The 13,959-nt window shown below is 30.2% G+C and overlaps 1 protein-coding gene across 1 annotated transcript; it reads right to left on the minus strand.

Annotated features, from left to right (window-relative positions):
- Nucleotides 1-6,784: 6,784 nt before the first annotated feature.
- LOC120090153 (nucleobase-ascorbate transporter 4) lies at nucleotides 6,785-13,717 on the minus strand. Its single transcript, XM_039047671.2, has 14 exons — nucleotides 13,456-13,717; nucleotides 12,738-12,835; nucleotides 12,471-12,647; nucleotides 12,273-12,373; nucleotides 12,102-12,177; nucleotides 11,801-11,860; nucleotides 11,463-11,647; nucleotides 11,113-11,209; nucleotides 10,854-10,940; nucleotides 10,700-10,758; nucleotides 8,939-9,030; nucleotides 8,679-8,756; nucleotides 7,378-7,538; nucleotides 6,785-7,258 (listed from the first exon to the last, which is right to left on the minus strand). The coding sequence occupies exons 1-14, from the start codon at nucleotides 13,556-13,558 to the stop codon at nucleotides 7,040-7,042; spliced, it is 1,593 nt and encodes a 530-aa protein (XP_038903599.2). The 5' UTR covers nucleotides 13,559-13,717; the 3' UTR covers nucleotides 6,785-7,039.
- Between the last annotated feature and the right edge of the window lie 242 nt (nucleotides 13,718-13,959).

Genomic DNA, 13,959 nt, shown 5'->3' on the forward strand with positions numbered 1-13,959 from the left:
CATACTTGATATACTTATTAATGATGCACTTGACTGATAAAATTGGTAATAATTTTGTCAATCATTCACTTGTTCATATTGTTGATAACTTGACTAATATACTACCGATAAATTTGATAATGATGCACTCATTTATAATGCTGATACACTGATAAACTTGATAATGATGTACTCATTTATAATGTCAATACATTGATATACTACTAATATACTTGATTGATATATTGTTTATAAATTTGAATGGCAATAATTAATGTAAATTTGAATGCATAATGGAGTGGAAATGATTTCATGTGCTTGAAACATTGACAATGATATTTGGGAATTATATGAAAATGGAAAGTTTCCATGTTAGGTAGATGACTTTAAATGTTTTTGGAGACATTATGTTGTGAGGCCAAATAGGAAAATGCCAATGTAATTTTAACAACATAAGATTTATGTTTTAGCAAATTGCTTAATAGCCTTTCACTTCCTTTTTATTTTTTCAAATTTTCAATTCAAATGGGGAAAAAGACACCCAATAAATAATGGGGCACTAAATGTTTAAACTTTTGCAAAGTTTTGGAGAATCAATTCTAATTTCTCAATGTAGCATGAACATATCTAACTTTCATCTTTTTATTTTAGATGTTTATTTGATTGGAATAATTTTAATTTCGATCTTTGTTTTTAAGTCCATTTTAGGATATAGCATAAATTAATTATTCGTTTCTTTTTTTATTACATCATTTTAACTTATTTTAAAAGGAATTGGCATGACTTTCTTTTTTAAAAGTTAAAGGAGCGATCTTCATCCATATAGTTGTACTCAAAATACTGAAAAAGAAATGGTGTTTTGATTGAGTGAAGTTTAAGTTTATCAAATTTGAGCACTTTTAAAAGTTACTTTTAAAATTCTTATATTTATGTAGTTTTAAAATTTGTCATTCTTTCATTTTCCTTATGTAGAAAAGAATTTGGAATTATTCCTTTCCCTAGGAATATGTAGTTCTAGTTCTAATAATATTTTTGAATTAAAAATAAAAACAACTTTGTTTTTTTAAAGTGTGTGTATGTATGTGTGTGTATATATATATATATATGGTTATTTGGAAAACAACTATTTAATTGTTATTTTTGTAAAAGAAAAAAAAATACTCATAAATCTTTAAGGCTCTATTTGATAACCATTTCGTCATTTTTATTTTCTTTTAAAAAAATTAAGTTTATTTCTTTTTTAAGTACAATGGCTGAATTCTTTGTCAAATTCAAAAAACAAACTCAAGCTTTTAAAAAAATTACTTTTTTTTGTTTTCAAAATTTGCCTTGTTTTTTCAAACTATTAGTAAAAAATAGATAATAAAAGAAGAAATTTTAAGGTGAAAATAATGTGTTAGACTTAATTTTTAAAATAAAAAACAAAAAAGTAAATAATTACAAAACCAAATCTAAAAAATTTAGAATTCATTTGACATGCACTTTCTAGTATCATCTATAGAAGTGGACTGTTATTCTTGAGAGGTAAAAATATAGTCTAATAATTAATAAATAAATTAATATAAATTAATAACTACTATTAGATTAATTAATTATTAGGTATAAACATAGTATTTAGATTTAATAAAGTTCAACTAATACATTTATAATTAATATTTTTTTTTGTTGCCTTAATTATTTAAAATGGGATTTTATTATTACTTAGTAATATTTTAATTAATTTATACTTATTTTTTAATTAAATTAATTTTAATTAATGTTTAATATAAAAGTATTTATTTATTTTTATTTGAAGTGATTAGATAATTAATTAAGTAATTATTTAATTTTTATTTTTATTTACAAAATTAATAAATCAAACACATATATTTAACTCTTAGACATTGGCTATCCAAAATATTTGAATCATAGGTATTTAATATCTATACCAATAAAACAATATATGTGATCCAAACAAACAGTAAGGGTATTAATTTTTCCTACAAATTTTTAATTTCATCAATTTCAACCTTAAATATAAGTGTTGTAGATATTGTCTTTTCAACTTCACTACATTTGCCTAATATTTTAACAAAAACGAAATATATACACATAATTTAAGCCCTCTTCGATAACCAATTTGTTTTTTGTTTCTTTGTTTTAGAAAATTAAGTCTATCTCCTATCATTTTATTAGTTTGTATTTTTTGATGGCAAATTTTGATCAAGGAAAAACACACCTGATCTCCACGTGACAACAATGGTAAATTTATAATTCGGGGAAGAGAAAACTTGCGAAATAATAAAAAATTATTTGGATGCCTAAGTCAATAAGAGAATTATAAAATGGAGAAGAAATTAGGAGTTTAAAATACTTCATATTGGAGCCATAATGATATATTTATTAGGGATTTGATCTAGGGTTTAAGATATTAGATTTAACCCTCCAACATTAGGATATGAAACAAGCTAGATAAAATCTTATTTTATCTCATTTTATGTTGATTTTGTCTTAATCTTAATTTTACTTTATCTTATCTTGATTTTGAGTTTTATTCTGTCTAGTTAAAATTCACCAACAATAATATTCTTTTTAAGTTTAAAAGTTGAATTCATAGCTAAATTTTTTTTAAAAAAACAAAATTTTAAAACTACTTTATTTTAATTCTTAAAATTTGATTTGATTTTTGAAAATATTGGTGCAAAATAGAAAACAAAGCAAGAGAGTTAGAGATGAAAGACTATTTATACGTTTAGCTTTCAAGAACTAAAAACTAGGAATCAAATGGTTAGTAAATGAAATAATCAAGTGGAATTTTTTTTTGTTTTGTTTTTTTTTCCCGCAATAATCAAGTGGTTTTTTAAATTTAATAATTGTAAAAGGGAAAGTAGAATTATTGACTTTTAATTATTGACTTTTAAGAATAATAAGTGATATATTTTTATGTCCAACGACATAATTTGGTAAAAAAAAAATAATTATAAAGGTATGGTAACCATTTTGTTTTTTATTTTTGCATTTTTTAAAATTAAACTATGGATACTACTTCTATCTCTAAATTTCTTCATTTGTTATCTAGTTTTCATAAATTTTGAAAACTAAAAAAAGTACCTTTCAAAAAGTTATTTTTATTTTTTGAGTTTGGTTAAAAATTCAAGCATTGTACTTTAAAAATATGCAGATCAATGTAAGAAATGTGGATAAAATAAACTTAATTTTCAAAGGAATAATCAGATAAATAGCAGTAATTATACTATTATTTGGAAAAATAGCAAAAGGCGGAGTAGTTTTGAATTATAGCATAACACATAGAGATCACGTGAGTCAAACTTTTGGAAATCCTAAAATGCCCTTATCGTCTCTTTTAATTGCAGTGTAATTAATTCGGCATCTGTATTAATGAAACTGTAATTAATTCAACTATATATTCTAGCAGACTTTCAACGGTAACTAACTTGATTATTTCAAGCGGATAATCATCCTTAAATCTCACAATTTAAGCGGTTGTTGTGAATTTATGCATCAAATTTAATACTTATTTTGAATTTTCAAATCTTCTACAACAACTAATTTTAAAATCTTCATTTGAAATTTAAATTATGATATTATAGTAATTATCCAACTGAGATTTATTGTTTTTATTATACTTTCTATTAAACTTAATCAAGATTCACGGTTTTAAAATATTTTTTAATATTATATTTATTATCCTTTTGTTTCAAACATAAGAGATTAGAATATAACACGTAGCCCTAGCTTTCTTCATCCTCTCGATGTTTTCTTCTTATGGCTGTTAAACGATTGAGAGTTTTGTTCAATGGTAAGTGAGATGAAAATAACTACAATCATGACTTCCAATTTATAGAAGTTTCTGTTGGTTCAAACATATATTTTAAACATCTTGTCGATCTAATCCAATCTAAGGCTTTTCCAACTTTTGAATATATTATTTCTCGGTTAACAATGTATCGGGATGACTACAAAAATCGTAATATGATTAGAATCATGGAAGACAAAGAAGTGAAGTTCTAATGTGATTAGAATCGTGGAAGACAATTGACGACAAGTCTACTTTACAGGATGAAAGACTCGGCTTAATCGGTTACAACCAATAGTTTAAGTCGCAGAGGCTCATCTTTCCAAAGTGATTCCTATCGAGCCATTGTGAAAAGTTAGGCCAAGCATATAGACGGTGTTGGTATTAATCTGTTTTCCTTGAGGGTCTTATACACACCTTCACTGATTCGATCAAGGAAGGATGTATCATCCTCGAATATTGTTTGTTTTTCTTCTATTCATCATATCTCCACGATTGACATCCACACCACATCATAATTGGTTAATAATTTCAATTGACGATTTTTAATTAGGATATTCACACTCTACTCTAAATCAGTTTTTTTTCTTCATGAATGCAATTATTTAGATAAAGTTTTTATTAGTCCAACTCTCACTTTCTAAACTAATATTTTGGTTCAAAACCAAGAAAAAATATTGTTACAAAATTTTGGGTAAGTTCAACAACGATGTAGATGGTTTGGTTGAGTGATTTTCAATTGCAGTATATTTGTTGGGCGTAGTTTGGAAACTAATTACACTGTATTTGTAGGTCACATAAATATCTCATTGAAAGTATCGCCAAAAACTTTCAAAAGATCTTTGATGACTACAAAACCTTTTTCCGAATTACAGTGTAATTAATTTTCTTTAACACTAAAATGCCCCCATATGGATTTTCAAAATTTTGAGTAGAGTGGAGGAAATTATAGTTGCGATGATAGATTCAGAAACAATGATTCTATTCACGAACGCACCTTTGTTCGCGGAGGAGTCGATTTCGGAGAGGAAAATGGCGGCAACTTGGTTGGAGAAGAGGTCGGTGCAGTGATTAGAGCCTAGTCAATCGATAGTCTCTAGATGTTAGTTTTAATAACAATGTAATTACGAATATTTCTTAATAAGCCAATTGCAATCTCATTTGTATGGCTAGGGTTAGTTTAGACTTTTACAAATTCGTTTATTTTTACTTTAATTTGTTTTGCCATTTTTGTGATTGAAATGATGATTTGCTAAACAAATGAAAAGTTAAATCTACTCTTCTTTTGGTCAGCCCATTTTCAAAATAAAAAAAGTTACCAAACGAGAGCAAAGTGGTTGGGCCATTTCAAAAAATAGAATGACCAAACCTTATACAAAATCCAATAATTTTTTTAGTACCAAAATCTAGTATTTATCATTTTTATTTTGTTTGAGGAGCCTCATCAATGTCATATTGAATATATATTTTACAATCCTCTAATGCATGAGAAAATATTTATTTATTTATTTATTTGATCAAAAAATGTTTTAGTAAATAAAAATTTAGCACTTATTGGTAAATACTGAAAATTTTATTTAAATTTAAAGTCCAATGGAATAAAAAATTATATCTATACTTTCCCAAGTTTGGGGCTTTATTATTTAAAAAAATATAAAAGGAAAAAGTGGACCAGGAATCAATCGGGATCGTCCATCTTCTTTCAATTTATTATTATTAGTATTTTGAATATTCTTTCAAATATTTATTGGAAAAAGAAAAAATTGGGCATGCTCAGCATGGCTCAAACGTCCGGACATGTCAGATGAGATTAATACAACTTTGACTTGGGACATAATATTAATTATAATTATTTGACCACATTTTATATTTCTTTCTCCTCTTTATTTAATTCTCTATATTCTCTCGACTCCAAACAAAATTTAAAGCAAATCCAATAAAAGATTATGCATATTTAAATTGATTTTCATAAGGCCTTTTCTTTCCTTTTCTATTTTTGATGAATTTAAAGAACTTTTTAATTACATATATATTTTTCTTTTTTAAGAAAAAAAATCGTTTTCTTTTTTGAAAAAAAAAAAAACCAGAACATTTAAAGTTATACTGGTTACATTTTTTTTAAATAACATAATTACAGGAGTGAAGGATCAAACTTCCCACCTCAAGAATGAACATGTTAGTTATTACCAAGCTAAACTCACTTAACAATTCACACATCCATTTTCTTTTAATTAAATGTTTTCAAATTGGTCGATGATTACTTTGGAAAACATGGAACAAAATCAAAATATTTCAACCAAAAAACAAAAAAAGACAAGCAAAAAGAAAAATCTAGGGCCATATAATAAGATAATACAACCATATTTGGTAACATTTTTATCTTCCTTAATTTTTAGTAAATATATGGGTAACGGTTCATATTTTTTATTTTTTATTTTTAAGATTTTTTTTTAAAAAAAAATTGTATAGATAGTCTGAAATAAAAAAAGAAAGAAAAAAAAACTTATTGTTTTTTACTTCCCATCCCCGAGAGTAAAAATGGCATAATCATGAACATTTAATAACTAAATAAATAAATAACTACTGTTCAAAAATAAAAATTTTATTTTTGTGATTTAAAAATATTAATGAAAAAAAAGCTTACCAAATACATTTCCATTTTGTTCTTAATAAAAGAGAAATTCCCAAATGTTTTTTTTGTTTTTCTTCATTCAAAGGAAATTAAAAAGGGAAAAAAAATGTAAACAGAAATACTTTATCATAACAATTAGGATTGTTTTCAAATATAAGTAAAATTTTACCGTCTATATACGAAAGATTGCGACAGATAATGATAGATTACTATATGTATTTATCATGACACATGTAGACTAGGTAGTAGTCTATCGCTATCTGTCGCAATCTATTACAGATAAATTATGATATTTAACTATTATTTATAAATATTTTTAGTTGTTTTATCCTTTAAAATAAATTTTCTCACAAATGATCTATTTTAGGCCACAGAAATGGAGATTCAACTGTGAAGGACTTTTATTTGTATAATATAATGTCACAGCCTTAAAAAGCACTCAAATAGCAAGGAAATCACAATTCATTGTTCCTATACATATATACTTTTAACATATTCTACTCTTTCAAAGTTTCAAGTGTCCAAAGAACACGCTATAACTCAAAACAATGTCAAACATTTTCTCTACTTTTTTCTTTTTATTTTCCATCCCTTTAATTAAGTTCACAGCTATAATAACAAAGATTTTGAAGTTAAAATGAGGGGAAGAACCTATTGAGGTTCCAAGGAAGGGAGTAGAACTCTTCACTTCTCGTATCGAGATTGAACGACCAAAACTTCTCCCACCAATGCCGCCCACTGTCTCGGCGAGTTGAGCTATGGTTCCTCATCAATGTTATGTCCAAGAAGAAAGCAACCACAGCAGCCACAGTTGCTGGGGAAGAAAATATCACTTGCACAATGTTGTTGAACTGAAATGACAACAAAAAACATTGACACTTGAGAAATTCAGACAGCATATTCATCTGCTAATCAGACATTAACAACAATGCTGTTTCTGTTAATCAAGTTGGAGTAAATTTGAGCTCACCCATTTGGCTTTAGTGTGAACAGGACCATGACCAGAAATGAAAAGATACTCATTGAAGTACTGGGGCACAGAGAGGCCCAAGAACAGCGAAAATCCGAGTACGAACTTTGACCGAAAGCTGTTGAGGTTGCAGAACTGAAGGAACCCAAGACCGGCTGAAGCTGTTTGTTCAATGGGATATCATAATAAAAGCCTAGAGTTTAATTCTCTGTAGGATGAGATGAATTGGCTAAACTAACATTTTCCGTACAGCAGCAAATTGAAAACGATTTGCCCCCACCACCCTGACTTTCATTTACAGCAGCATTTCATGGGGTAATGATAAGATTTTTGCATAAAAGTTTATGTTAAAAGTTCAAAATCAAAGCCCAAAAAAAAAAAAAAAAAAAAAAAAGTGATGCATAAAAAGCTTCAAGTCCTCCATTTTTGACATAATCAGAAATAAAAAGTTTGGAATTGTCATTTAGGACAGACACATGTTATTGGAAATTGGTTCATATTCTTAATTTGTCTATCTTTGTCCCGTTTGGTTGTTTTGTTAGTATTTTACTCAAAGTGGATCCATAGCTACATCAAATTTTGGTTTAGGAGGTAAAGGTTATAAAGTTATGATGGCTTAAATAAAGACGATAAAGGCTAGTTGAACTTCGTCTCATTCAATTATTTGTACTTTTATGATAGCTCGCTCACACTCTATAGTTGTTGGAGTAGCTGAAAATTTATGGTCAACTGATATAGATAATTTGAAATAAGCATTAACAGCTATAATAAATAATGGCAGTGTGTGCAATATGAAGTTATTCACCATTCTATTTCAGTAATCTTAAGTGTAGGGTGGTTTTAATGGTTTGTAGCAGGTGGTTTTGGCTTTGACTAGAAATGTTTGCGTGGTTACAAATTGAGTATAATATAAGATGATTTCAAGTCCATTACTAAGTATGGATCAGAATGATAATTAACCACCCTATTATTAATTCTATGTTTTTGAAAATTAAGTTTACCAGCTTGCAGGTTTCTTTATTTTGTGAATTACATTCTAATAACATTTTTAAAATCTTACCTAAATTAAAGTAGTTCGCAAGGTTTTTAGTTTTCATCTGGCCAAGAATTCAAAACTACTTACAAAAAGGTGAAGAGAAAAGGAATAAACACAGTTTTCAAAAACAAAGAGAACACAAAATTCACTCTTTCCTAATCTTTAGCTGGCAGTCTACTATTTGATACATTTAGATTCTTTTGGGTTTTTTCTGAACAAGACTGATCACAGAGCATTGAAGATTTTACAATAGAAAGTAACTTACCTACATAGGCAAAAAGGACACAGTACAAAGCTGCCATTAATGGTAAGGGAACAGAAGCAAGGACAGCACCAAATTTGCCTGTGATCATGATAAGATAATCTTGAAAACTGTTAAATAAATAAAATTACAGAAGTAATACTAAAGATTAAGTTGAAAAATCATTTGATCGGTAGTTCTAGATCTTGCAAAGCATAATGGCAAAGTAACATTGCAGTAAATCTGTCTGAACTCGCAAGTTAATAGTTTGAATCCAAGATTACCCAGCACAGAGAAGAAAAGCATAAACCCAGCAGAAATTTGAACAGCTCTCCGGCTTCCAACTCGAGTCAAACCCAACAGACCTGCATTTTCACTGTACAGAGGGATAGTAATCGATTTGGAATCTAACTCGAGTGTTGCAACAGGCCAAAAGATAATTTACTGTCAATTTTATTTCTAATAGGTCCTAAACTGTTAATTTTGTGTCTAACGGTTCTCTAAACTTTAAATCGTTAAATGGAGTCTTAAACTTTCAATTTTTTATTTGATAGGTTCTCAAAGTATTCAACATTATTTAAAAGTAATGAAATCTATTAGAACATAAAATTAAATTTTGTATCTAATAAAACATGAAACTTTCAATTGGTGTTCAATGAGTTCATGAATTTTAAATAATGTTAAATTGATCAATAACCTCTTAGACACAAAATTAAAAGTTTGTGAGCTTGTTAGATACAAAATTGAGAATTTAGGGACCTATTCAATGCTTTTTAAAGTTATGGGACCTATTAGACACAAAATTAAAAGTTTAGAGACTTATTAGAAACATTTTTAAATTTTACGAATCTATTTGAAACTTACAAGTTTAGAAGAGAAAATGTCGTAGATATTCAAAATGCAAAGTAGTGGGTGGCCACTTGAAAATACAAATTGAAGATTGTGAGACATTTGAAGTCTCCAAAGTATCATATCAATATTCAATCAGATCGAGGTGATATCTCAAGTCAAATCTGTGAAAAGGGCGACTACTTTTGCCAGCTCTATGCTAGCAATCATCAATATCAGTTGATAACATTTTTTCTTTTGATAAGAAACCGATCAGTTCCGCCTTTGTTGCTGTTTAATAAAATGGTTGGCTTTGGAGGGGTTGAAAACCTTTAGGAAGAAGAGTGTTCCACACTGAAGCTCAATAACTCCTCTAGGGAGTCAGTAATTATAAGTTTTGTGATTGTCATTCGATTGTTATTCACAACAATTATAGCCATTTCTTGTAACATTCTATATTTTGTAGTTAGTTTTCATATGACTCAATTGTATTATTTAAGGTACCTAGATAAGAATATTAGTATAATATTAGGATATATCGGTTATTAGATAAGAAGTTAGTTACTGAATATTGTTAGAAATAGAAGAATGGTGATTGAGTGAAGGAAGGAAGGCAATAGTTAAGTGGTTTAGATCTTGAGTTAGCATACTATTAGGATCCTCCTAATAAGAACAAACTCAAGAATACAAAGAACAAACAAAAAAACTAAAAGATAGAATTATATTGCAATATCATGAAGAAATTACAATATACCTTAGCACATTCTAGCACATTCTAGAGGGCTGAAAAATCCTCTCCCAAATTCCCAATTAGGAAAACCTCACATAAAATTCTTCATACCTCCTTCCTAACACTCCCACTCCTATTTATAGCAATATTCAGCAACTAACTTCCTATCTAATTACCCTTATACCCCTTACTAATACCATACTAATATTCTACTAATACTCCTATTATTTCTATAGCTAGGGGCCTTATACATATTCAAGAGGGAGGTTCCAAGTGTCTTGAACTTGGTTTATCTTGTATTTCTTCATCTTTATATTTCAATATAATTCACATCTTAGTCTTGTTAGGAGGTATCCTAACATATTCTTTCATTATTTCAATGGAAGCTGATCTAAGTATTCAGTACTATGTTGAGCAACAGAGGACTGCTCTTTCTCAAGGACTGTCCAAATTAGCTACTAGCCAACTTAATAAGGGTTTTTCTTACACTGATGCAGTGGATCCAACGCCAGCGCCAAATATACCATCCAAAAAAGTCCCTACCCCCTATACATACATGGAAAAAACATAAGTTCATTCTATCAGAAAACGTCCAACAAAGAAGGCCAATGAACACAAGAATTGGAGGATTGTTAAACTACCAGCCAACCGACGCCACGGCTGAGTACAGATGGGGGTACATGTGTGGCACTCCCATATCTTGCAGCTGCAATGAATGTTCCTGTAGACTATCAAACAGCGAAAAGAGATAATATGAATATGATAGCTTGTTCTAAGACCGTAAAGTATTGAATTTAGAACATCTCGTTAGGCCGTGATAAAGATGCATCATTAAGATAGCTGGTCTCCTATAACTTATGAATATCAAGGAACAAAGAAAAGTGTTGGAAATTAATAGACCTCAATGATAGCAACAAAGGCAGAAGCCATCATAGAAAAAACATCTCCAGCATCAAAACTAGGACGCCCCCATTGAAATGGATAAGGAAACTTTATCCTGTAATTAAATGGGAACCGTTGAAGGTAAATGGAAAACAAGATTTGAGCCCAACAAACCTTAAACTGAAAGTAGAAATTATTCATCAACATAATTTAGGCAAAGTAGAAAGAAAATTTAAAAGAACCAGCAAGATTTGTTGTTCAAGCTAGAATTGCTCACTATTTAGGAGTGGATTTGGAAACCACAGAAGCTAAAAAGTCTGAGCCATTAACAATTAACAATTCAGAGTCCAGCAAGTAAATTAGCATACCAGGAGGCAGCACTAATGAGCCCAGAACGATCAGTGCGGCAACTAAATTGAGTACTTGGAGCTTTATTTTTATATGCACCAGCTGCAGTCAATATCTCTGCATATGCCCAAACAATTGCAACTGACAAAATAACTGCAAATCGATCAAATAAGGCCCGTCTGCCTTTCATCAGGGGCGGAACGTACTGCAGTATATTGGCTAAATATCAGGTAGTCTGAGTGGTAATATAGCATAATTAAGTCTTATAAAAAAATTATATAGCATAATTAAGTAGTAAGAAATAAGAACTTGGCTTAGCGGAAGACTGGGAAGTCCAAGGGGCAGTTAAACTACCCACCTGAGATAATAAAACCACTATGACCAACTCTGGAAGCCCGATTTCAACACAGTTAGCAAGCTGCAACCATCAACAGAAATCAGATAAAACACTTTGTTATTTTCAAGGGAAAGTTTTTTGTATCTAGCCAACTCTCTCTTCCCTCCTGGGCATAAAGATTAGATTAAAAACTTAGCTAAATTCAGTCTTGATTGGACCTTCTTGTTTAATCATCTAACATTTTACATTTTTTCAAATAGAGATCTTCTGTTTAAGGGGGGGTGTTGTCATGATGGTGCAGGGAAGTATCAACTTCTCTTACTTGAGGAAAACCCAGTGCAAAGAGACCAAGTCCAGTGAGAGTGACGAGAGGAACTGCAGATAAAGGGCTAAGAAACCTGCATTACACACCATTCACACATACTGTTTATTTGAAGCCTTTACAAGAAACCCCATATTAATTTATTGCTATGTTTTCTACTCAGTATCATACCTCGCAACAATCCTCCAGAGTCCCAAAAAACCAATGATCATTGGCAGGAAAGACGCAACAATCAAGGCTCCTTGAAGAGCCTTCATTGATTCTCTAAACCTCTAAAGAGAGAGAGAGAAACAAAATCCTCAATCAAAGACAAAAAATGAAACAAAAGCAATCTCAAGGCCTCTTTTTCTCTAAAATAAAAGAAGTAACCTGATGAGGATCAATATAGAAGTTAAATCTTCGAGACAAAGCTACCGAGACAGCCGGGATGATGAAGGCATATGATCCACCAATCACCACAGGCAACCGGGTTCCAAACCAAGTTTGTAATAAAGTATTAATTCCCGCAACAAACAACAAAGTGTTTATCATTTCAGCCTTCTCCACCTATGTATATGAGAGAACTGTTCAGTTGAAGAGAAAATGAAGGAGATATGTTTCAGAAAACTGATAAGTTTTCTGGGAAAATGTTCTTACATTTCCACCACCCATCAAAGGAACGATTATAGTGGCGAGTGCAACAGTAGTTCCGAGCATCACTAAGTAATGCTGAAATCCCAGAAGTATGACTTCGGCTGCAGTTATTGGTAGCTTTAATGAGCTCCCATTTTCGTTTAACGTAAATTATAACATATTTATATGAAAAATCAAACATTATAAACAAGACTACGCTCTGGATTACACGAGAAATGAAGAAAAACAGAGGAAAGACTTAAAAGGGAAAATAAATCCCTATTGCTTGGAATCCACGAAAACACAGAAACCATAGTTTCACGGGGAGCGATCAAGCTATTTCACAATCGATTACGAAGAATTTAAGCAACTCTTTGTCAGTTTCCTATATATACTTCGCTACCCAACAAAAGAAAGTAAAGGGTTGTCGCAATCGCAAGAAAACTTTCCCCCCATTTCCTAATTGTAACGTTTTAGGCCAGGCAAACAGCACAGATACCAAAAAAAGTAATGGCTAGAAGCAAAGAACGGAATTGGAAAAGAGATGAAGATGATGATACAGAAGATTGTTTACAACAAAATAACAAAAGGGTGTAAACCATTTGGGAAAAAACGCGGGAAAATAGATGGACAATCAGAGAGAGATGAAGAGTTAGAGATGAAGTAAAAACTCAAAGTGGAAGGGAAAAACAGAGCAGAACAGAGCAGAAGAGAACAGAGAGAGGGATGAGGGATGAAATACGCCATGGGGGGGAGCTGGAAACGCAGAAATCGATGCCGGGAAGTTGTTCTTTGATGGGATGAGGTTGAAACTCGTCGAGTTTCTGGGTTCCTCCGGCGGCCATTTCTCTTTCTCACTGAAAACTCTTCACAGAACGATGGAATGTGTAAAATGGGGGAAATGGAGAAGGAAAAAGGAAGAGAAAGTGAGTTTGGTATGGGTATGGTTTGTTTGTTTATCTTCCTTATTGGTTGGGTTTCTGTTGGTACGGATTTCAGCTTCCTGCAAAAGATAGCACTGACGACACATACACACACACAGCAAAGACTCCCCATGAAACCGACGGCGGACCTGCCTTTCTTACAAGTAATGAATCAAAATATTTATAAAATATAAATATTGATAGATACTAATAGTCTTATCATTTTATTGATTTCTTAATTTAGTTTAATTAATTTATGCAAAGTATAAAAAATTATAAACGAAAAACAAAAAATAGCTATGAAATAAATTATTATTTATGTT

The sequence above is a fragment of the Benincasa hispida genome, chromosome 11, assembly GCF_027475165.1.
Source record: "Benincasa hispida cultivar pf3 chromosome 11, pf3_genome.v1.1, whole genome shotgun sequence".
Lineage (NCBI taxonomy): Eukaryota > Viridiplantae > Streptophyta > Magnoliopsida > Cucurbitales > Cucurbitaceae > Benincasa > Benincasa hispida.